The sequence below is a fragment of the Mus caroli genome, unplaced genomic scaffold (genome assembly GCF_978045245.1).
Source record: "Mus caroli unplaced genomic scaffold, Mus_caroli_1 scaffold_15, whole genome shotgun sequence".
Classification (NCBI taxonomy): domain Eukaryota; kingdom Metazoa; phylum Chordata; class Mammalia; order Rodentia; family Muridae; genus Mus; species Mus caroli.
This window is the reverse complement of record NW_028227270.1, coordinates 101338837-101363682: the sequence shown is the minus strand read 5'-3', so window position 1 is coordinate 101363682 and position 24846 is coordinate 101338837. Positions and strand designations below refer to the sequence as shown.

The 24846-nt window shown below is 40.0% G+C and overlaps 1 protein-coding gene across 2 annotated transcripts in view; it reads right to left on the bottom strand.

Annotated features, from left to right (window-relative positions):
• Positions 1-524: 524 nt before the first annotated feature.
• The window catches only part of Nme8 (NME/NM23 family member 8), a 70451-nt gene continuing 46129 nt past the window's right edge, over positions 525-24846 (bottom strand). For both annotated transcript variants that reach the window (XM_021180359.1, XM_085830806.1), the window contains exons 12-17: positions 16591-16735; positions 14553-14660; positions 13707-13858; positions 8089-8233; positions 6710-6948; positions 525-683 (exon numbers count right to left, since the gene is read on the bottom strand). In XM_021180359.1, coding sequence (XP_021036018.1) covers positions 6723-6948; positions 8089-8233; positions 13707-13858; positions 14553-14660; positions 16591-16735 — 776 coding nt within the window. In that variant the 3' untranslated portion in view covers positions 525-683; positions 6710-6722. The remainder of the gene's footprint in view (positions 684-6709; positions 6949-8088; positions 8234-13706; positions 13859-14552; positions 14661-16590; positions 16736-24846) is intronic.

The window sequence follows — 24846 nt, the reverse complement described above, 5'->3', positions numbered from 1 at the left end:
AGAGGGTCAGCATTATACTGCAGGGGGCTAGAATCAGTGTGCCATCCCACAGTGAGAGTACAAATTAACAAGCCTCTGGAACCGGGGAGATGGCTCAGGAGTTGAGAACACTTGTTCTTGCAGATGACCTGGGTTTGGATCCCAGCACTCGCACACAAACACTTATAACTCCAGTTCCAGGGGACCCAACACCCAGCCAGCACCAGGCATGTACATGGTGTACATGCAAGGCAAAATGGTTACACACATAAAATAAACAAACCTTTTAAAATCTGAAAAATAATCAGTGTTTCTATCTATATTCCAAATTCTTGGACTTTCTGGCTGGAAACTTTAGCATCAAATACATGACCAACTTGTGTCCAGACTAACACATTCTTTTTCAAGTCTGCAGGCTGCATCTACTCTGACTTATTCCAAGCTCATGTTTCTCCTCACCTTCTGTTGTATTGTGCAGTGCACCTTTCTAGAATCCATCTTATGTCACTGATGAAAAATAAACACCCGAGCCTGTTTGGGGGGGGGGGTACAGTTTTTATTGTTACCATGCATAGCCAGGCAAGTTTTCATCTCCATGTGTGTTTTCCTTGGAGTCATTTTTCTTCTTACTCTTTATAGAAAGTTGTGTCTCGTGGTTTTACGTTGATGAAAACTTCTTCATTACCTCCTTGAGCTTCTGTGAACTGAACAAAAATGCACTTCATAAGTTAAACAGCAATGTTATAGACAGAATTTTAGAACAGTTTGTTTTTGTTATAAGATTATAGGTCTTTTGGGACTCTTCATTTTGGTTTTCTCCCTTCCTGCTCCATCTCCACTATTCTCCCACCCTCTCACAATTTAAACATTTCCAATCCCAGTATTACCCTCTCTGCTTGCATATTGCCTATGATCTGATCTACTCTCCCATCTCTTTTAAAGCATCTCTTTCCAGTGGCTCTTTTCAACTTCTGTCATCTACAAAAACTCTAAATCGACCACAAAAAATTAGTGTTATAAAGCTGAAGTTCACATATAGTTCTCTGTCAAGGTTGCCTCACTCAGTTCATCTTTTCCAGTTTTATCCATTTGTCTGAAACTTTCATATTTGCTTACACCTAAGTAAAATTTTTATTGTATCCAGTATCCTTTCTCCAGTTGATGGACATCAAGCTGATTCCATTTTCTAGCTCCTTTGCATAAAGCATCAATAAACATGGGTGAGTAAGTGTCTTGGCAGTAGGATACACAGTCCTTTGGTATCTATTCGGGATTGGAACAATGCATCTTATAGTAGTTTTACTTCTACCTTTTAAAGAAATCACACTGTCCCACAGTGGCTGGACCAGTTTGCATTCCCCACATCCTTGGCAGCAATTGTTAATATTTACTTTATTGATAATGTTTCAGACAGGGATGAAATTAAATTTCGAAGTAGTTTTGATCTTAAAATCCTTAAGTGTTTTTTTAAACTGTCAATTAGTCAATCGTATTTATTCCTTTGAGAGTTCTGTGTTCAAATCTGTCTCATTTTTATTAAGTACTTTATTAATTGTTTTGGTTTTTGAGTTTTTCATATGCTCGAGATAGTAATTCTGTCAGATACACAACTACTAATAGTTTCCTCTCATTTACCTCTCCACTGTGGTATCCTTTGTTGTGCTAAAAGCTGTTTTATTTCATGAGGTACTATGTGCCAGTTGTTGTCTTATTTCATGAGCATCAAGAGTCCTACACAGAAGGTCCTTAAATCTACCTGTACTCTAGTGTGCTCTATGCCTTTTCTGCTGGATGTTTCAGTTCTAGGCCTTTGATGCATTTGTGGAGTTGGCTTTTTGTTCAAGATGAGAGACAATAATCAAGTTTCATTCACCTGTATGTTGACATACAATTTACCAAACATCATTTGTTGAAAAAGACCTTTTTCCTCCAAGTGTGTATTTTTGTCAAAAAAAAAAATAGGTTGCTGTGATCACTTGGTCTTAGGTCTGAATCTGCCATTCAACATATATATATATATATATATATATGAGGTCTTTCCATCTTTCAGTGTCTTCCTTACTTTCTTACTTCCAAGTTTTAAAGTTTTCATCATAGAGGTCCTTTACTACCTGGATTAGATTTACTGTAAGGTATATTTTGTGTATTGTAAATGGGACTGTTTCCCTGGTTTCCATCTCATTGGGTTTACCAGCGGTATACAGAAAGGCTATGTATGGTAGTTTTGTATCCTGCAAGTTTGAGGAAAGCGTTTATCAATCCCAAGAGTTTTTGTTTTCTTTGTTTGTTTGGTTGGTTGGTTGGTTGTTTTTAATATATGAGATAAAGCCAAGCTGACCATTGTCTGACTTTTTTATTGATGTCTGTATTTTGTTTTCATGATCTTCCCTATGGGTTCTCGAGTTTATGTTCATCAGAGTCACAGAACTCTGGTTCTCCTTTGTTGCATCATCATGGGGTTTGGGTGCCAGGATTAAAATTGGCTTTATAAAGAGATTTTAGAAAATTTCTTTCTGGATTTAAGTTTTGTGATTGTTGAGGAAGATTGGTTGTAGTTGTGATTGTTTTTGATTTCTCTAACTCCTTGAGTGTGTTGATAATTGTTCTTTTGAATTCCATGTCTCCAGTTATGTTTGAGGTAGACTTGTTAGGGACCATTACTATAAGATTGGTAGTCTGGGGGGATATATTGTCTAGTATTTTCATATTGTATTTGTTTTTGCCATGGGACATAGGCATTTGGAATTAGGTTGTTGGTTGTATCTTTTGGTGAAGCTGCATCCTGCTGGACCTGAGGTGGTATGGTGACTCATTAGTTGAGACAAAATCCCTACTCCTTCACTCTATAGATGACTTTGGTTAATAATTTCAGTCTAATAATGGTAGGGGATTTTTTTTTTTTTGAGTTTGTGAACATAGGATAACTTTCCACTTAGCTACATACTTTTTTATTTGATTTGGTTAAAGTTTACTTAGTATCAGTTTGTCAGTATTCCCTAAATGGCAGCTTCAACAGCAGCACAATATCTGCATATTACGCCATAGCTAAATAATACTAAATAATACTTTTGTACTTAGCTCAAATGTGTAGTCAAGATATTTAGACTTACTTTTTCTTCTGTTGGTACTTCCTGCTTAAACTAAGTGTGCAGATCAACCACTGGTGAAAATTTACTTGGATCTCTTTTATGAGCATATACACTGTTCTGGATCTCTGCAAATGTTTTTAAATTCCCTAATATACACTAGCACTTTTGCATGTTCTAATTTCTTAAAGATTCTTTCTGTTGCCGGATGTGATGTCGTACGCCTTTAATCCCAGCACTCGGGAGGCAGAGGCAGGTGGATTTCTGAGTTTGAGGCCAGCCTGGTCTATGAAGTAAGTTCCAGGACAGCCAGGGCTATACAGAGAAACCCTGTCTCAAAAAATTTAAAAAAAAAAACACCTAAAATACAAAAAACAAAACAAAACACAAACAACAACAACAACAACAACAAAAATCAAGCAAACAAAAAAAGATTCTTTCTGTTAACCCTTTCCTGACTTCAGATAGTTTATTATATGCATTTTAGCCTTAATCTTTAGCCCTAGGCAATTGTGGATTTCTTAGTTATTAATCAATATTTCCATGCAATACTCTCACTTTCCAGTTGACTGGTTTTCAGATTAGGTAAAAAATATATATGCAATTCTTATGCAGACACCATCCAGTAATGTGAAAACAAATAAACAGAATAATTTGTAAAATCTGCCCTTCTCTAGAGCCAGAGACTTGGATCTGACCTTGGTAGTGCAGCCCCAAGCCTTCCAGACCACCTTGTGATGCCCTTACATTGAATCATCATCTTTCAGGTTCCTACAAAGCTTTACTGTCAAGATCCCTGGAAAATCTCTTTCTGACAATTTCTGGTTATGTTCTTCTTAGGTCCCATGAGGAGAACAGGCACATGTTCACCATTTTGTTGATATCACCATGTAGGAATCTTCTCAAACTCCCTTGCTTCCATAACATGACTTATCCTCAACTCTGGATATCATCTACCCGATGTGACCACCATAGAATGTGTGGTGCTTTCTAAACTTCTCTCTTTTGAATCTTCTGTCTGCTTCCTTACTCTGTAAGTTAGCTGAAACCAGAAAAGTATCTTTTCTCACCTCTTTGCTAGGACAGCAGTCAATTACCAAATCCCACAGGTGCAGTGCAGCCTCCTAAGAATCATCTTACCATCCCCTGATCCTAACCTCAATGTTCTCACATTAGTTTGTACTTCTGGATTATATCACATTGATGACTGCCAAAAGACTTGCCTGAATAACTTGTGTCTCATTTCTCCCCTGTTTACTTCCTGTAAGCATCTGCTGATAGCTCAATAGCCCTATGACACAGGGTACTTTCTACCTCCTGTTCTTACAGTCATAAAACCAGCCAGCATAAGGAATTGTGCATACACAACTCTGCAGCACACAGCAAGAACTGAAAAAGAAATGAATCTTAAATTTATGAAAGAGACTCATAATAAAGTAATAATTACATAGCACAGAAGGCATAGAAATACAGCATGCAACAGATATTTACATGCAAGCATCAAGAGAGTTTGAATGTGTATGTATGTGTATATATAAATATATGTGTGACTTAGAAACTTAAAACTGAATTCTTTTTCTTGCCTCTATCTCTGTCTTTGGAATTCTAGCCCATATTTCCAGATATATATTTAATACTTAACTTGCCTAGCTCCTACCCATGAAACACTGAATTATACTCTAAATGGAACCCTCCAAATCAGCAGTAATGCTGCCCCTGGTACAAATCAGGGACAATACAGATCTTAGGAGAGAGACTCACACCCAACAGAAGCTACACACAGAATGTAGGTCTGCTGAGATACCCCACTCCCACCACTCACTCACTTATCATCCCAATGGATTTGCATTTGTCCACAAGTAGCTCAAGCCATATACAATGTTCACATCTCTAAAACATGAACATCCATGGGGCATGAAATTATGCCTTGATTTGTAGAACTACTTTTATATATAATAGTTTCGTTCAATGTTTTAATGGCCAAATAGAACATGGAACAGTGTGTTGGACAGATTTTTCAACATGATACAAGACAATGTCATCTGAAAGGAGGGAACCTCAAGTAAGAAAATGTTTTCATAACATGGGGCTGTAGGCAAGCCTATAAGGTATTTTTTTAATTAGCAATTGATAGGGGAGGACACAATCATTGTATTGTAGGTGGTGCCATCCCTGAGCTGATGGTCTGGGTTTGATAAGAAAGCAGGTTGAGAAAGCCATGTGGAGCAAGCCAGTAAACAGCACCCTTCCATGACCTCTGCACCAGCTCCTTCTCCCAGGTTCTTGCCCTGTTTGAGTTCCTGTCTTGACATCCTTCCGTATGGACTAAGATCTGGAAGTAAAAATCTAATAAGCCCTTTCCTCCCCAGGTTGCTGTAGTCATGGTGTTTCATTATGGCAATAGCATCCCTAAGACACAGCATTCTCTTCTATCCTTGAGAGACTTTGTTGAAAGGTTAACAGAATTTTCTCTCTTTCTTAGGAGACTGTGCTTCATCTTGGCCTGGCATATGGCAACATCATTCCACACATAGGTTTGTTATTGAAAAGTACAGCCAGAGGCATACAGCAGATATATATATTTTTAAAGATCTATTTATTTATTTGTTTGTTTGTTTGTTTGTTTGTTTGTTTAATGTATGTGAGTACCGATGTCTTCAGACACACCAGAAGAGGGCATCAGATCCCATCACAGATGGTTGTGACTCACCATGTGCTTGCTGGGAATTAAACTCAGGACTTCTAGAAGAACAGTCAGAACTCTTAACCACTGACCCATTTCTCCAGCCCCAGTACAGCAAACATATAAAGTCTACTTTTAAACATAAGGTGGGAAAGCAGGTTTGATAGAATGTCTCACTTGTTTCACATGTCATATCTCACATACTATAGAATGCCACTGTTATATCCTTAGTCTTGTCACGGCACGCCAGTCATTGATGTGGTTCATAGACCTCAGGAATGGACGCACATGTCTAAGAACTGATGAACAAAAAGGAAGCTGTCCCTGGTACTAGATAACTGTTCAGTGCTAGTTTAGTGTTGGTTGTTGAGGAGAATCTACAACCACTAATTTACTAAATCAGCATAATCCCTAATAACAGTCTAAAAACATTTGTCTTTAACAAATAACTGTAGTCTTAACCACTCATCAAGGAAAGTTCCTTTTGTGACAGAGAGGGGCCACTACAGAAAACCACAAAAAACCAAAACCCAGAGTTGTGAGGACTGCTCCCAATACATCTACAAGACACTCTTAAACTTAAGACCCAGGAAACATTGTGAAAAAGGGAGCAGAGAATCAAGGAGTTTGCTGTGAGATTCTTTCTCACATCAATTGGCTGTTCAGTGCCCAGTGATCAGCCAATAAATTAAATATAAATATAAATATAAATAAGCAGGTTATATTTAGGACTATATATATATATATATATATATATATATATATATATATATATATGCATGCAATAACAATTAGTAGAAAAAGAGACCATGAATTTGAAGGAGAGTGGGGGTGGGTATATGGGCGGATTTAGAGGAAGGAAAGAGACATATAAAATGTTGTAATTATATTATAATCTCAAAATTAAAATTAAGAAGGAAAACAAAATTTGTTAAGGTGGCATATATTTTATAGTACTTACTCTAGTATTTGTGCTAGTCCTCAGGATTACCCTCTGTGAACATATTACTAATGATTTCTGATGCTTCAGAAAAGCTAGACGCCCCATGGACAGCATTTCTCAAAATGTCTAGTCCATATTTGGCTCGGAGGGATTCTGGGGAGAGCAGTTTTGCTTCTTCTGGGTCTACTGGGCCAATTATTCGCCTCCATTCTGCAACAGCATTCCACTTGGTCAAAACCATGACTAGCGACGTGCCCCTACAAATAGCAATTCTTTTAGAAGGAAGGTTGTTTCAAGGGCATGGGTTACACACATTGCTAAAGACAAAATCAATATGGTCATGTGCTGTCTTTGCTTTCTCCTTTTTTTTTCACAAGTTTGTGTTATTTAAGTGTTGTACTTTGATCCTTGAGAATTATGCAAATGGATTCATACTTTTACTCCCCTGGGGACTACACAAACGTCGTTGTCATAGACCCAGATCTTTGGTTCATGTTCACCCTTCAGTCTCTAGTCCAGTGGTTCTCAACCTTGCTAATTCTGTGTCCCTTTAATACAGTTCCTCGTGGGGTGACGCTCTACCATAAAATCATTTTGTTGCTACTGTTGTTAATTGTAATTTTGCTACTATTATAAATAACATTGTAAATATCTGATAGGCAAAGTAGCTGAAACCACTACAAACCCAAAGGGGTCATGAACCATGGGTTCAAAGCCACTGCCTCATCCTTTAGAGAGTGCCTCCACTGCAGAAAGCAGTTTTGCCCAGACTACCTTCATTCCCAAGATGAGATGAGTCCCAATCACTTTATTCAGTAATTGGCTGTTATAAGTTATAAAGATGTCTTACCTCAGCTCACTACATTATCACTTGGATGACCACTAGTTGGTTAGAAGATACTTCAGTCTCCTGACCACTTTCTCTTGCCCTGATTACATCTTTTTCCTTTCCCCCAAACAGTCCTCTAAATAAAAAGCCTGAAACATGAACTCTCAGTGTAACATACAGCAAATCTATCTACAGCAGATTCACCTGGAGCTCTGCTTTTTTTAGTGTTCATAGTACAAATTCCTGGTTCTTTCACTTCCTGTGACTAGGTCCTATGAAGTTCTCTCCATTTTTCAAATAAGGAGATTTTAGCATAGTTCTGTATTGGATAAGCATGAACTTTAATTCTGACAGCTGTTACATGTAGTTTAAAGAACTAAAAAAATCCAAAGAGGAAGGGAAAGGGGAAGAAATTGTAAAATAATAATAATAAACTTTAAATGTTAACAAGGCATCTTTTCATGAGTCTGATTAGATATAAAGTTGTTCAAAATAATTTGTTTCCCACGGTTTCTATAATGTACAATTACCACTCTATAGTACAAACAACTACAGTTCAGAAACTTACAAAGATAAGACTTCCAATACATTTTTATAAAAATCTTTTCCTGTTATTTTGAAATAAATTTTGTTTGCATGCTCTGGAGTCAGGTGCATTTCCTTCATCAGGGTCAGCTCAAATCCTGCTTCTTTAATGGTCTTCAGGATCTCCACTAAGAAAACAAACATTAGGTACCATTGTAGATCATTCATTTCATGTTCATGCTACATTCTAGGATATAAAAATACCAGAGGAACATAATAGTTCAACTTTCATCTTGTGGTTTATATATAGAAAAGTGTGACAATTAAAAGTTCACAGCCATAAGACGTTTAGGATATTAGCATGGATGTCCCACTTTGATCAACCAAGAGGATATGTAGAATGAGATCTGTCAGCATGCTAAGCATGAAGACGTAGTCTCATCTTTATGCCCCAGATGCCTACAAATGTCATATGTGGTCAGTGCTAGTGGTAGAGCCAAGGCAATCATTCTTGCCTGAAGCCTAGAGGTACTGTTGAGTGGCATCAATACAGGCAATCCTGTAAGACTCTAAACAACAGCCTGAATGATAAAGTCTGCATTCTCCAGACCAAGGGGGAACCAACTGAAAGATGTTACAGGATATATGAGTATATTTCTAGTTAGGGTATAGCTCATCTCTTACTTCTCTTCTTTATTCCCAAACAATGAAGGTAAAGTTAGTTTGTAGAAGTAAGCACCCATGTTTGAAAGTGATGTCTAGTTGAGTGGCAGACAAAGTGGTGAATCAATGAAAGATTTGACAGAATAGGATATGCCCAATTCTCACCAGAAGAGAAAGGAAAGGGAAGCTCCTTAAGAGAAAGCCAGACAGTACAGGAAGAAGAGAGTATAGTGGAGGAATACAGTAGAGTTCATGGAGAGCATTGCAGAAGAGTTGAGAGGGAGGCTAGAGCATCACAGAGAGGGAGAAAGAGATAGTTTTGCCAGGACAGTTTTACAGAAACAGATTGAAGAGAGAACAAGCTAGACACAAGTAAAAACAGAATGAGCAAGAGAGTGAGAAGAAGCCAGAAGATTAGAAAAGATTGCTAGATTTAGTTTGAGGTCAAGTAGAGCAATTCAGAGGCTGAGAGAAAAGCCAGATTGAATAAGTCAACTGAGAGAGGAGTTTGAGCCAGAACAGCAGCTAGTGTTCAGAAAGAACAAGAAAGGATGAGCTTATTGAGCAGTAAGTCTCAGATGCTGAAAACATCTAGGCCTAGATTAAGTTGTACAGTGGACTAAGTCTAGGTTAGCAGACAGACAGTAAGCTTCCCAGAAACGATAAAAACAGAGAATAAAAGTTACCTGTGGGAAGTGGGTGCGGCCGCAGGCCCCGTGAAACCCACTTGTTTACTGCCTTGCCCGAGCATGTGCAGTGAGGCTGCATGCATGGGCTGCCTGCCAGGCTGGAGTGTTCCTCATGATCGAGACCTGTCAGCATATCTTTGAATGACCTGAGCTCGTGCCTGGAGCGTGTGTGAATTCTGATTGGATGAGGTGGGATGGAGCTAGAAGGAGGTGAGTCGGTGTGAGTAGTAAAGGGAGTAGTTTTCACCCTTGCCATGAGTAGAAGTAGTAGAAGAGAAGCTGTTGTAATAGGAGTAGTTTAGCCTTTGCCCTAAGAAGAAGCTGCTGGGGAAGAGAGCTGTAAAAGAAAAAGCCCGAAGTAAAGTTGCTGTGTGAACCCAACTTGTCACCACGGGCCGGAGACTGTGGAGACCGGAGACCATGACAGTTACCCTTACAGAAAGACATGGAGCTTTCTGGCAAAGGAAGAAGGAGGGGGGACATAAATGATGTAGAGGAATTGGGAAATGGGGAAGAGAAAGAAAAAGAAATGATTTTTTCATATCAAACAAAAGTCATTCAGAGGTGCTGGGCTTTGAGGAAAGGTGAGTGAGACCTAACCTACAGAGAACCTGAAGAAGGCTGGGCCTTTCATTCGAGGAAGGATAACCTGGATATATCCCCAGGGGGTCCTCTAATAACAAATGTGAACAGAGTACAAAGCATATATCAGAAATGATCCAATCCTATTAATTTACTATGAGAAAATTATAAAGGATAATGTATATAGTACCTAGACCACAAGCCAAGAAACAATTCTCTTTGGAATCATTTATTTATTTATTTATTTATTTATTTATTTATTTATTTATTCACCATACATCCCAATTGCAGACCCCATCCCTTCTTAGAAGTGGTGGCCTTTGTGTTAGGCATGATCAGAACAAAGTGGTGTCACAAAGCTAATAAGGAGGATATCATAGTTGCTGCTACTACTGCTGTGACAAAACACCATGATTGTAAACAACTTGGGGAGGAGTTATTTCATCTTATCCTTTGATATCACAGTTCATCTTGGAAGGAAGTTGGGGCAAAAATTCAAGAGACAGAAAATGAAGCAGAAGCTATAAAGACGTGCTTCTTAGTGGCCTGCTCCCTATGGCTTGCTCAGTCGAGTTTTGTATGCAACTTAGGACCATCTGCCTAGGAGTGGCATTTCCTATGGTTAGCTAGGCCCTTCCACACCAACCATCAACTGTCAATAAAGCAAATGCCTTACAGATTTGCTTACAGTCAAACCCAGTGGGGGTATTTTTCTCAACTAAGGTTCATTCTTCTTGAATGAATCTAGCTTGTGTCAAGCTGAGAAGATACAACTCAGCACAATTATCCACTTGCCAAGTGGACCCATAAATTCAATGCTAACCTTTCTGTCCCTCTCTCTCCTGCAAAACCAAACACACTACCTTTTAAAACTCCAAGTCTTCAAAAACTCAGTCTTTAAAAAACATCCCAAGTCTCAATCATCAAGCCTCTCTAAAAATATCCATTCTGTCTAAAACTTTTACGTTTCTGTAAACTCCAAAGTCTCTAAAAGTTTAAAGTCGACTGTGAGCTCCTGTTGAAATAAACAAATGAGGTAAACCCTTTCTTACTCCATGAGGGAAGAATCAGGTTACAGTCACAATCGAAGCAAAACAAAGTTAAACAGTGGGGAAGTCTCGGTGCTTGATACCTAAAACCCGTTCACAATCCTCTGGGATCCACAGACATATTCCTTTAGATTTGCTGTTTGCAGCCCCAGAGCAGTTTGTCTCATAGGTTCAGGCCCACCCACTCCACACATGATAATGTCCTTAGTGGTTGTTCCACAGTACTGACATCTCTGGAACTGCTGCAACTGGGATGCACCTTTACCAATAATTTTTTCCTGTGGTCTTTCAGGGACTCTGATCTTGCAACATGATGCCAAGCCTCAAATTCTCTCCATTGCCCCTTCTATCTTCAGTCTTGTACAGCAACTGAAGCTGCACTTTTGCCAGAGGACTCTCACTGTGCCAAGCTCTTCCTCATGCCTTCAGAATCACTGACACCAAGGACACTCGTATTCGTTATCTTAGTTAAGGTTTTACTGCTGTGAACAGACACCATGGCCAAGGTAAGTCTTATAAAGGACAACATTAATTGGGGTTGTCTTGCAGGTTACAGTCCATTATCATCAAGGTGGGAGAATAACAGCATCTAGGCAGAGAGTTCTACATCTCCATCTGAAGGCTGTTAGTGGAAGACTGTCTTCCAGGCAACTAGGACTAGGTAGGGTATTAAAATCCACACCTGCAGTGACACACCTACTGCAACAAGGCCACACCTCCAAATAGTGCCACTCCCTGGGCCAAACACATTCAAACCATGACACATTACCAAGTTCAGCTATCAACAAAGTATAGCCTTGGCCAACTCTGGACCGTGGCTTCTATGTGCTTACCCTAAGGGAACACCTCCCAGAAGATTTCTCCTCAGTAATGCTGGTCTTCTTAATCACTGCTTATTTACTTGCACCAACTAACCAGCATCTATTGTTGCAATAAAGCCAAGGTTTTACCTTAGTGGGGCCGTGTTCTTGTTATAACATCTGATTTTTTAAGCTATAGCTAACCATTCATCACTGAGTATTAACACAAAATATCATACAAATAGCTACAGTAGGGTTGTTGCTTCTTTCTGAAACTTCGCATTATTCAACACTCTTATTTGCCAAGATACCAGTGAACAGGCCATTAAACTCTGAGCCCCTGATGGTTTCTTCGGCCCCAAGTTCAAAGGTCTGTCCACAATCCTCCCCAAGTAGTGGTCAGTTTTATCAAGTCAATAGACTACTCTCTGGTACCAATTTCTGTTCTAGTTGGGGTTTATATTGCTGTTATAAAACCACAGTGATTGGAAATAGCTGGGAAATGAAAATGTTTATTTCATCATATGCTTCACATCACAGTCAATCATTGAAGGAAGTTAGGGCAGGAACTCAAGAGGCCTGAGCTGAAGAAGAATCCCTAGAAGAACCCTATTCAGTCAGTTGCTAATCCTGCCAAGGCTTGGCACCACCCATAGTGAGCTAGCCCCATGTTCCTCAATAATTAATCAATAAAATGGCTCTTTGTGCTCGAGCTGCCTTTTCTGATTTAGTTCCAGACCACCTTTTCTAGTTAGGTCCCAGAGCCCTCTTTCAATCAGGGCTGCCTTTTATGGAAAAGTCACTTCTTTTTGGCACCTGTGGTGGTTTGAATAAGTTTGGCTCCCATAGATTCATATATTTCAATGATTTGCCATAGAGAGTGGCACTATTATAAGATGTGGCCTTGTTGGAGGAAGTGTGTCACTGTAGGGGTGGGCTTTGAGGTCTCTTTCTATGCTCAGGCTCTGGTCTGTGTGGAATCTAGTCTCCTCCTAGCTGACCACAGAAGACAGTCTCATGAATGCCTGACTTTGGATTACAGCGTAGAACTCTTAGGTCCTTTTCCACATTCTGCCTACAAGTTGCCATGCTTCCTGATATGATGATGATGAACTAAACCTCTGAAACTGTAAGCCAGCCCCAAGTAAATGTTTGCCTTTGTAAGTGTTGCTTTGGTCATGGTGTTTCTTTGAAGGAATAAAACCCAAAATAAGACAGCACCCCTCACCAAAGCTCTCTGCCATCTGCAAACCAACAATCCTAGTTCTAAGCCATAGTCTTTGAACCCTTTTTATATGTGAACCTCCTTTGCCTATTAGACCCATGGCTTGGGAGCCATCTTCCCTGGTCCAGTTAAACAGTCCATCAAGCAGCTTCACCTGGCCTAGCTCGAGTCTCAGTTCTCCTGTACTGACCCAATCTTGACTATCATATTAGACACAGAAGCAAAGAAAAAAAATCCACATGCCTAGGTTAAATCACAAAAACAACAACATAATTGGCAAAAACAGTACATTTCCCATCAAACTCGCTAGTCCTACAGGAGAACCCAGAACACAGAATTTAGAATAATCATAAACTTTATCAAATATCTTAGTGAATCTAAAGAAGATATGGAAAAAACACATGCCAATGAATTCCATGTAGATAAAAATAAGTGCTTGAGTAATGTGTCCAACACATTACTACACAACCAAGTGAGCAATGGAGATAAGTCAGGATTTAAAGACTGAGCTTAATAAAAAAGAAACACAAAGTAAAGATGAAATTGAAAAAAAATTAATATACCAATTAGGAAATTCAGGGGGGACATCTCTCTATAAAGGGAATCAAACAGAAGACAAAATGTTAGGACTTGAAGATAATGCAGATGCTTACTTCTTTCTTCGTGTGTCACATGAGGCTTGATCAATGCAAGCGTGCTCTGGGGAGGGAAGAAATGCGCTATTTCCTTCTCAGCTGCTGCTTTTGAACTGCTCCCATAGAACTGGTTGGTAGGAAAATTCGCTGAAGCAAACTGTACACATAAGCTTGGAAAAGGAAAGAGCTAAATTAAAAATTGAACATAAAATAACAATCTAATGCAATATATCACTATTTAAGTTATCCAGAAAAAATAGCAAGCAACAGCATCTATTTCAGATTGAAGTACTATACAAAAGGAAGTAATTAGCAGCTGACTATGCCCTTTCGGAGAGGTAGCAGATGTTAGGAAGAAAATAGGTGAACATTTAAATCCCATTGTTAGTGAATATGACCAAGGGAGAACAATAAAGAACAGGGACCCTAGGAGTGAAAATTCCTGGCCAGCTATGTGGCCTCACTTGGTAAAATTAAAGTACTCTGTACAGTGATGTTAATGTTGATCTTGATTTTTCTCATCCACACTTCAAAACTCCTATGATCAATTAAAGATGTTGCACCTATGATCACAACTTGCTCTGGGTGATTTTTATTTAATTGTGGTTATGGTGGATATTTCTTCCAATAAGTAAAGATGAGAGGGCCAAATCAAGCATCCGATATTTTCTTGCAAAGCTATGACCATCTTTAAGCTACCATTAGACCAGTCCTCCACAATAAATAGTCAGTTACTCCACCAGGAATAGGCGCTTTCCCAAGAAGCCATCTCAAACTGAAATTGTATTTCCTATATCTTAGAATTCAAAATAAATTAAACTGAATTGCATGGAAAAGAATGGAAAGCCATAATGTAAGTGATACCTCTGTGGATGAGATGCATAAGCTTCCTCAATAGTTTTTGGCCCAATTAATGCTTTCCAATATTCCACACCATTTTCCCTCCGTAGAGCAAGGACATAAGAGTAATGACTGTTAGAAAAAAACAAAAACAGTCCTACTTAGAAGGGAGAACAAAATAATCACAGGAGATAGAGGGTGGGAGGGAATTGGGAGAGAGAGGAGGGAGAAATGGGGGGGGAGAATAAGGTATGCGAGGAGACGGGGGAGATGTACAGAGGGTCAGGAAATTGAACAGAGATGTACAGCAATGAGGGATGGGAAACTAGGGGTAGCCACCAGAAAGTCTCAAATGCCAGGAAAGCAAGAGGCTCCCAGGACCCAACAGGGATCACATTAGCTGAAATACCCAAAAAAGGGAAGAGAGAGCCCGTAGAGACCATATCCAGAGGTTGGGCATGGCCCCTGATTGAGGCATGGGGCCACCCATCTCTAAAAGTTTAACCCAGAATTGCTCCTGTCTAAAGGAAATATATAGAGAAAGAGTGAAACAGAGACTGAAGGAAAGGCCATCCAGAGACCTCCCCACCTGGAGATCCATCCCATATGCAGACAATATTGCCAATGCCAAGAAGTGCTTGCTGACAGGAGCCTGATATGGCTGTCTCCAGAGAGGCTCTGCCAGAGACTGACCAATACAGATGTTGATGTTCATAGCCAACTATCAGACTGAGCACAGGGACCCCAAGGGAAGAGTTATGGGAAGGACCCTTCAGAGCTCCCGGGGACTAAGCCACCAACCAAAGAGTACACATGGAGTGACTCATGGCTCCATATTTAGCAGAGGATGGCCTTACCTAGCATCAATGGGAGGAGAGGCCCTTGGTCCTGTGAAGGCTCAATGCCTCAGTGTAGGGGAATACCAGGGGTATGAGGTGGGAGTGGATGGGGGCACACTCTCATATAAGCAGGGGAGGGAGATGGGATGGGGGTTTGTGGAGGAGAAACTGGGAACAGGAATGACATTTGAAATGTAAATAAATAAAATAACTAATAAAAGAAAAAAGAAAAAAATGAAAGAATGTTAGAAGCTAATGGCATATCAAGAACACAAGTATGTGTTGTTAAATTGACACAGCATATCAGATCTATAAGAAGTCCAATAATGCTATATGTCCACATCTACTCAAGAGCATACTCAAATGAGCTGAGCAGTAAGATGGGAGGAAAGGGTGGGACCACAGTTCCTTAGAATGATTACGTCCAGGCTGTCATACTGTGTGTCCTTGTAACGTTTCGCCAGCAAAACATACTTGGACAACCGGATCCTTCTATGGCAAAGCTTTATTGCTTACTTATCAGGAAGACCTCGAATACAGGAAACTCAGTCCTTTTATAACCCACAAAGAGCGGTTGGAGACGTGTTTCACCCTGACTGGTTGCTCATTATCAGCCCAGTTGACGCCACGGGACAGGCAGGGCACAAGGCATGGAAAAATACCCCAGCACATGCGCAGACTACTTGTTTACTTGTTAGAACACCGGATATCAGCACCATCTTGTAATGGCGATTGCAAGGGCGGCTCCTCACAACTGTGATTGGTTTATGTCACTGTGCTGTATTTTTGCCTCAGCTGCATCTGGCGTACTCCTCTACATATCAGGCAACTTTCTAGGGCCTCATTTCTTTTTCAGGACATGTCATATGGAATGATTATTAAAGTCCTCCAAACAGTAATCAGATTGCCCAACGGGTCAGACAGTTCTCTGCTTGGACTTGGTGATACTGCTCACTCAGGAATGTTGTATCCTTTTTTACTGTAAACCAGTATGTGTCTATGTACAGGGAACCTATTATTCATTCTAACAATATTTCAGAAAGGGAGAGGAACAGATATTTGAACAGAGTATGAGGATAGTAAAAAGATTGACAAAGACATAGACCAAGAGTTTGTTTATAGAATTTATAAGTTTTCCAACCTAATTTTTATAAAAGCTTAAGAAAAGATGGAAATGAGCAGACAATTATCACAACTCTTTCTAACACAGAGCACTGATTTACCTGGTCATGTGCCCTATAAGATTATCAAAATACTCTTCGTTTTCATGGATCTTGCACACTGTTCTTGCCTCTTCCTCTGATAATACTATTTGCCTCTGCATCAGTATGGTGAACCCTTCATTGTGAATAACGTCCAACACATCATCTAAATATAAACAGTTATGGCAAAGTAAGTTCCAAACTTGCAGATTTCCAGCTATGAACACAATCTGTGGCACAGTGTTGCATCTTATGTGTTTCACTCTCCTGTGGATGGGAAAATTCACACCGACAACTTTTTAGATTTCAAGATGAATGGCACTTCTTAATATTATCAATTATAATGTTGCCTCAATTTTTCTGACCACATAGTAATTACTCACAAACTCTTAAACAGGAAATAGTTTCTCTTGCTGCACATACACTGTATCTTTGCAGGTATATGATAGCTTGATTGGAAATGGCAATCATAGGCTCATATATTTAAATGCTTGCTTCCAAGTTGGTGAAATTGTTTGTGAAGGATTAGGAGATGTGGCCATGGTGAAGGAGGTGTGTCACTGAAGGTGGGTTTTGAAGTTTCAGAAGCCTACACCATTGCTAGTTAGCTCTTTCTCTCCCTCTAACCTTTGGATCAGATGAAAGCTCTCAACTATTTCTCTGGCAGCATGTCTGCCTGTCTGCTGCCTTGCTTCTTACCATGATGACCATGGACTCACCCTCTGAAACACTAAGCAAGCACTCAATTAAATACTTGCTTTTATGAGTTACCTTGGTTATTGTGTCCACAGCAAAACACATACATACATACATACATACATACATACATACATACATAAAACTAAGATAAGTAGCCCAGTCGGAGGACAGTGACCTGCCCTGCAGGGAGCGCCATCTTGGCTCCGGGACTCCGCCGAGCTTAGTCTGTACAGGTCAGAGTGGGGACCACGGGGGGCAGACGGCTTCTGGGACAGGCGGGAGCCACAGAGCCGCTGAGGCAGCACCCTTTTGGGGCCGCAGACATCCGGCACCCTCCCAGCCGGAGGACAGTGACCTGCCCTGCAGGGAGCGCCATCTTGGCTCCGGGACTCCACCGAACTTAGTCTGTACAGGTCAGAGTGAGGACCACAGAGGCAGACAGCTTCTGGGACAGGCGGGAGCCACAGAGCCACTGAGGCAGCACCCTTTTGGGGCCACAGACATCCGGCACCCTCCTAGCTGGAAGACAGTGGTCTGCCCTGCACAGGACCCCTCTGCCTCAGGAGCAGGGAGCACATCTTGGATCCAGGACTCCACTGAACTTAGGAACTTAGTCTGCACAGCTGAGAGTGTGCACCACAGAAGCCTACAGCTTCTGTGACCTGCCAAAGCAACACAGCATCTGGGAAAGGTCCTGTTTTCCGCCTTCTTCTTTGGCCAGGAGGAGGTCCAAACGCCAGATATCTGTACACCTTCCCTTTAAGAGGAAAGCTTGTCAGCAGGGAGTGCTCTAACCACTGAAACTCAGAGGAGAGAGCCTGTCTCCCAGGTCTGCTGACAGACGATACTCAGAATCACCAGAAGAACGACCTCTGAACAGAGACAACTATAACAACTCCAGAGATTACCAGATGGCAAGAGGTAAAGGTAAGAATCTTACTAACAGAAAACAAGACCACTCACCATCATCAGGACCCAGCACTCCCACTTCGCCCAGTCCAGGGCACCCCAACACACCTGAAAAACTAGACCTGGATTTAAAAGCATATCTCATGATGATGGTAGAGGACATCAAGAAGGACTTTAAAGAACTACAGGAGAACATGGCTAAAGAGTTACAAGTCCTTAAAGAAAAACAGGAAAACAGAACCAAACTGGTAGAAGTCCTTAAAGAGAAACAGGAAAACACATCCAATCAGATGATGGAAATGAACAAAACCATACTAGACCTAAAAAGGGAAGTAGACACAATAAAGAAAACCCAAAATGAGGCAACACTGGAGATAGAAACCCTAGGAAAGAAATCTGGAACCATAGATGCAAGCATCAGCAACAGAATACAAGAGATGGAAGAGAGAATCTCAGGTGCAGAAGATTCCATAGAGAACATCGGCACAACAATCAAGGAAAATGGAAAATGCAAAAAGATCCTAACTCAAAACATCCAAGAAATACAGGACACAATGAGAAGACCAAACCTACGGATAATAGGAGTGGATGAGAATGAAGATTTTCAACTCAAAGGACCAGCAAACATCTTCAACAAAATTATAGAAGAAAACTTCCCAAATCTAAAGAAAGAGATGCCCATGAACATACAAGAAGCCTACAGAATTCCAAATAGGCTGGACCAGAAAAGAAATACCTCCCGACACATAATAATCAGAACAACAAATGCACTAAATAAAGATAGAATACTAAAAGCAGTAAGAGAAAAAGGCCAAGTAACATATAAAGGCAAGCCTATCAGAATTACACCAGATTTTTCACCAAAGACTATGAAAGCCAGAAGATCCTGGACAGATGTTATACAGACATTAAAAGAACACAAATTCCAGCCCAGGCTACTATACCCAGCCAAACTCTCAATTAACATAGATGGAGAAACCAAAGTATTCCACGACAAAACCAAATTCACACATTATCTCTCCACGAATCCAGCCCTTCAAAGGATAATAACAGAAAAAAACCAATACAAGGACAGGAACCACGCCCTAGAAACAACAAGAAGGTAATCCCTCAACAAACCTAAAAGAAGACAGCCACAAGAACAGAATGCCAACTTTAACAACAAAAATAACAGGAAACAACAATTACTTTTCCTTAATATCTCTTAATATCAATGGACTCAACTCCCCGATAAAAAGACATAGACTAACAAACTGGCTACACAATCAAGACCCAACATTTTGCTGCTTACAAGAAACTCATCTCAGAGAAAAAGATAGACACTACCTCAGAATGAAAGGCTGGAAAACAATTTTCCAAGCAAATGGTCTGAAGAAACAAGCTGGAGTAGCCATTCTAATATCTGATAAGATTGACTTCCAACCCAAAGTCATCAAAAAAGACAGGGAGGGGCACTTCATACTCATCAAAGGTAAAATCCTCCAAGAGGAACTATCAATCCTGAATATCTATGCTCCAAATACAAAGGCAGCCTCATTCATTAAAGAAACTTTAGTAAATCTCAAAGCACACATTGCACCTCATACAATAATAGTGGGAGACTTCAACACACCACTTTCACCAATGGACAGATCATGGAAACAGAAACTAAACAGGGACACAGTGAAACTAACAGAAGTTATGGATCAAATGGATCTGGCAGATATCTACAGAACATTTTACCCTAAAACAAACGGATACACCTTCTTCTCAGCACCTCATGGTACCTTCTCCAAAATTGACCACGTAATTGGGCACAAAACAGGACTCAACAGATACAAAAACATTGAAATTGTCCCATGCATCCTATCAGATCACCATGGACTAAGGCTGATCATCAATAACAAAATAAATAATAGAAAGCCAACATTCACGTGGAAACTGAACAACACTCTTCTCAATGATACCTTGGTCAAGGAAGGAATAAAGAAAGAAATCAAGGACTTTTTAGAGTTCAATGAAAATGAAGCCACAACATACCCAAACTTATGGGACGCAATGAAAGCATTTCTAAGAGGAAAACTCATAGCTCTGAGTGCCTCCAAAAAGAAACTAGAAAGAGCACACATTAGCAGCTTGACAACACACCTAAAAGCACTAGAACAAAAGGAAGCAAATTCACCCAAGAGGAGTAGACGGCAGGAAATAATCAAACTCAGGGGCGAAATCAATCAAGTGGAAACAAGAAGAACTATTCAAAGAATCAACCAATCAAGGAGCTGGTTCTTTGAGAAAATCAACAAGATAGATAAACCCTTAGCCAGACTAACTAGAGGGCACAGGGAAAGCATCCTAATTAACAAAATCAGAAATGAAAAAGGAGACATAACAACAGATCCTGAAGACATCCAAAACACCATCAGATCCTTCTACCAAAGGCTATACTCAACAAAACTGGAGAACCTGGATGAAATGGAGAAGTTCCTAGACAGATACCAGGTACCAAAGTTGAACCAAGATCAGGTTAATGATCTAAACAACCCTATATCCCCCAAAGAAATAGAAGCAGTCATTAATAGTCTCCCAACCAAAAAAAGCCCAGGACCAGATGGGTTTAGTGCAGAGTTCTATCAGACCTTCAAAGAAGATCTAATCCCAGTTCTTCACAAACTATTCCACAAAATAGAAACAGAAGGTACTCTACCCAACTCATTCTATGAAGCCACAATTACTCTGATACCTAAACCACAAAAAGACCCAACAAAGATAGAAAACTTCAGACCAATATCCCTTATGAATATTGATGCAAAAATCCTCAATAAAGTTCTTGCTAACCGAATCCAAGAACACATCAAAACAATCATCCATCCTGACCAAGTAGGTTTCATCCCAGGGATGCAGGGATGGTTCAATATACGGAAATCCATCAACGTAATCCAGTATATAAACAAACTCAAAGACAAAAACCACATGGTCATCTCGTTAGATGCAGAAAAAGCATTTGACAAGATCCAACACCCATTCATGATAAAAGTCTTGGAAAGATCAGGAATTCAAGGCCCATACCTAAACATGATAAAAGCAATCTACAGCAAACCAGTAGCCAACATCAAAGTAAATTGTGAAAAGCTTGAAGCAATCCCTCTAAAATCAGGGACTAGACAAGGCTGTCCACTTTCTCCATACCTATTCAACATTGTACTTGAAGTCCTAGCCAGAGCAATTCGACAACAAAAGGAGATCAAAGGGATACAAATTGGAAAAGATGAAGTCAAAATATCACTCTTTGCAGATGATATGATAGTATATATAAGGGACCCTAAAAATTCCACCAGAGAACTCCTAAGCCTGATAAACAGCTTCGGTGAAGTAGCTGGATATAAAATTAACTCAAACAAATCAATGGCCTTTCTCTACACAAAGAATAAACAGGCTGAGAAAGAAATTAGGGAAACAACACCCTTCTCAATAGTCACAAATAATATATAAAATATCTTGGCGTGACTCTAACTAAGGAAGTGAAAGATCTGTATAATAAAAACTTCAAGTCTCTGAAGAAAGAAATTATAGAAGATCTCAGAAGATGGAAAGATCTCCCATGCTCATGGATTGGCAGGATCAACATTGTAAAAATGGCTATCTTGCCAAAAGCAATCTACAGATTCAATGCAATCCCCATCAAAATTCCAAATCAATTCTTCAACGAATTAGAAAGTGCAATCTGCAAATTCATCTGGAATAACAAAAAACCTAGGATAGCAAAAACTCTTCTCAAGGATAAAAGAACCTCTGGTGGAATCACCATGCCGGACCTAAAGCTCTACTACAGAGCAATTGTGATAAAAACTGCATGGTACTGGTATAGTGACAGACAAATAGACCAATGGAATAGAATTGAAGACCCAGAAATGAACCCACACACCTATGGTCACTTGATCTTCGACAAGGGAGCTAAAAACATCCAGTGGAAGAAAGACAGCATTTTCAACAAATGGTGCTGGCACAACTGGTTGTTAACATGTAGAAGAATGCGAATTGATCCATTCCTATCTCCTTGTACTAAGGTCAAGTCTAAGTGGATCAAGGAACTTCACATAAAACCAGAGACACTGAAACTTATAGAGGAGAAAGTGGGGAAAAGCCTTGAAGATATGGGCACAGGGGAAAAATTCCTGAATAGAACAGTAATGGCTTGTGCTGTAAGATCGAGAATTGACAAGTGGGACCTCATGAAACTACAAAGCTTCTGCAAGGCTAAAGACACCATCAATAGGACAAAAAAACCACCAACAGATTGGGAAAGGATCTTCACCTATCCTAAATCAGACAAGGGACTAATATCCAATATATATAAAGAACTCAAGAAGGTGGACTCCAGAAAGTCAAATAACCCCATTAAAAAATGGGGCTCAGAACTGAACAAAGAATTCTCACCTGAGGAATACCGAATGGCAGAGAAGCACCTGAAAAAATGTTCCACATCCTTAATCATCAGGGAAATGCAAATCAAAACAACCCTGAGATTCCACCTCACACCAGTCAGAATGGCTAAGATCAAAAATTCAGGTGACAGCAGATGCTGGCGAGGATGTGGAGAAAGAGGAACACTTCTCCATTGTTGGTGGGATTGCAAGCTTGTACAACCACTCTGGAAATCAGTCTGGCGGTTCCTCAGAAAATTGGACATAGTACTACCGGAGGATCCAGCAATACCTCTTCTGGGCATATATCCAGAAGATGTCCCAACCGGTAAGAAGGACACATGCTCCACTATGTTCATAGCAGCCCTATTTATAATAGCCAGAAGCTGGAAAGAACCCAGATGTCCCTCAACAGTGGAATGGATACAGAAATTATGGTACATTTACACAATGGAGTACTACTCAGCTATTAAAAAGAATGAATTTATGAAATTCCTAGCCAAATGGATGGACCTGGAGGGCATCATCTTGAGTGAGGTAACACAATCACAAAGGAACTCACACAATATGTATTCACTGATAAGTGGATATTAGCCCAAAACTTAGGATACCCAAGATATAAGATACAATTTGCTAAACGCATGAAACTCAAGAAGAACGAAGACCAAAATGTGGACACTGTGCTCCTTCTTAGAATTGGGAACAAAACACCCAGGGAAGGAGTTACAGAGACAAAGTTCGGAGCTGTGATGAAAGGATGGACCATCTAGAGACTGCCGTATCCAGGGATCCATCCCATAATCAGCTTCTAAACGCTGACACCATTGCATACACTAGCAAGATTTTGCTGAAAGGACCCAAAGATAGCTGTCTCTTGTGAGACTATGCAGGGGCCTAGCAAACACAGGAGTGGATGCTCACAGTCAGCTATTGGATGTATCACAGGGCTCCCAATGGAGAAGCTAGAGAAAGTACCCAAGGAGCTGAAGGGATCTGCAACCCTATAGTTGGAACAACATGATGAACTAACCAGTACCCCGGAGCTCTTGTCTCTAGCTGCATATGTATCGAAAGATGGCCTAGTCGGCCATCACTGGAAAGAGAGGCCCATTGGACTTGCAAACTTTATATGCCCCAATATAGGGGAATGCCAGGGCCAAAAGAATGGGAATGGGAGGGTAGGGAAGTGGGGGACGGTATGGGGGACTTTTGGGATAGCATTGGAAATGTAATTGAGGAAAATATGTAATAAAAAAAACAGTAAAAAAAAAAAAACTAAGATAAGTATTTAACCAATTCATGTATAAATATTTATAAATAGCAGGCTATTATTTCACTTGCTTATTTAGAAAGAAATAAGTTGAGTGAATATTCATAAGCATTTCTCCATTTCCTTCTCACTAGCCTGCTTCTCTCAGAAGATAAAGTGTCTTCCCTTCTTCCTGAGTATGTAAATGAGCCCAGCTGTGGTATATGACTATAAAAAAATATTATGCTGAGATGTTTCTGAAAGAGCTTCCTAGGGGAATCTTCCCGCTCTACACTGGCTTTCTGCTTTTAACAACAGTTAAGAACATGATGCTGGAGTCTGGAGACCTCACTGGATAAATCAAAAATACAAATCTTAACTCAGAGCCCAGTCAATGTTATGCATGGTTGGTAATTTTTTCCACCCCTCTGATTCAGAGTGTATAAACTAAGGGAGGCACACAACAACAATCAACTACCACTCTCCTGGCACATGCAGTTTCATTAGCTGCAACAGCAAATGGATTCCCCTCAGGTTTGTTCACAAGTCAGTATAAGAAGCTATGACTGCTAATTGCCTGAGATGCAGGTGGCATTTATTAGAAGACTGTAAAGTCATTGCTAAGGAAACCAAGCTGCAAATATGTAGGATAGCCCACAGGCTTTATTCTCATCTAACAATTGTTTGTTGCATTCTAGGTTAGTAGATTTATTACCTGTCCATTGTTGAAGAGAGAATGTATCAGATGTATTTGCTTTGACTTGATTAGAGCCTCATGCTTAATGTCAGTAAGAAAAACAGATACAGAAGTTACCATCTTTCTTACATAGAAACTAAAAATAGGAGAGAGAAGCTCGTAACAAACCAAACATGGAAACGATCCTAAATAGATGTATCTGCACTAAAATAGCCACAACCTCAAAAGACCTCATATTTGCTGAGGGCATGCTTTGGAGCAAATCATTTGACTCTGCCTAAAAATATAAGTTAATAAGAAATATAAAAGCATATGTTGCCTTC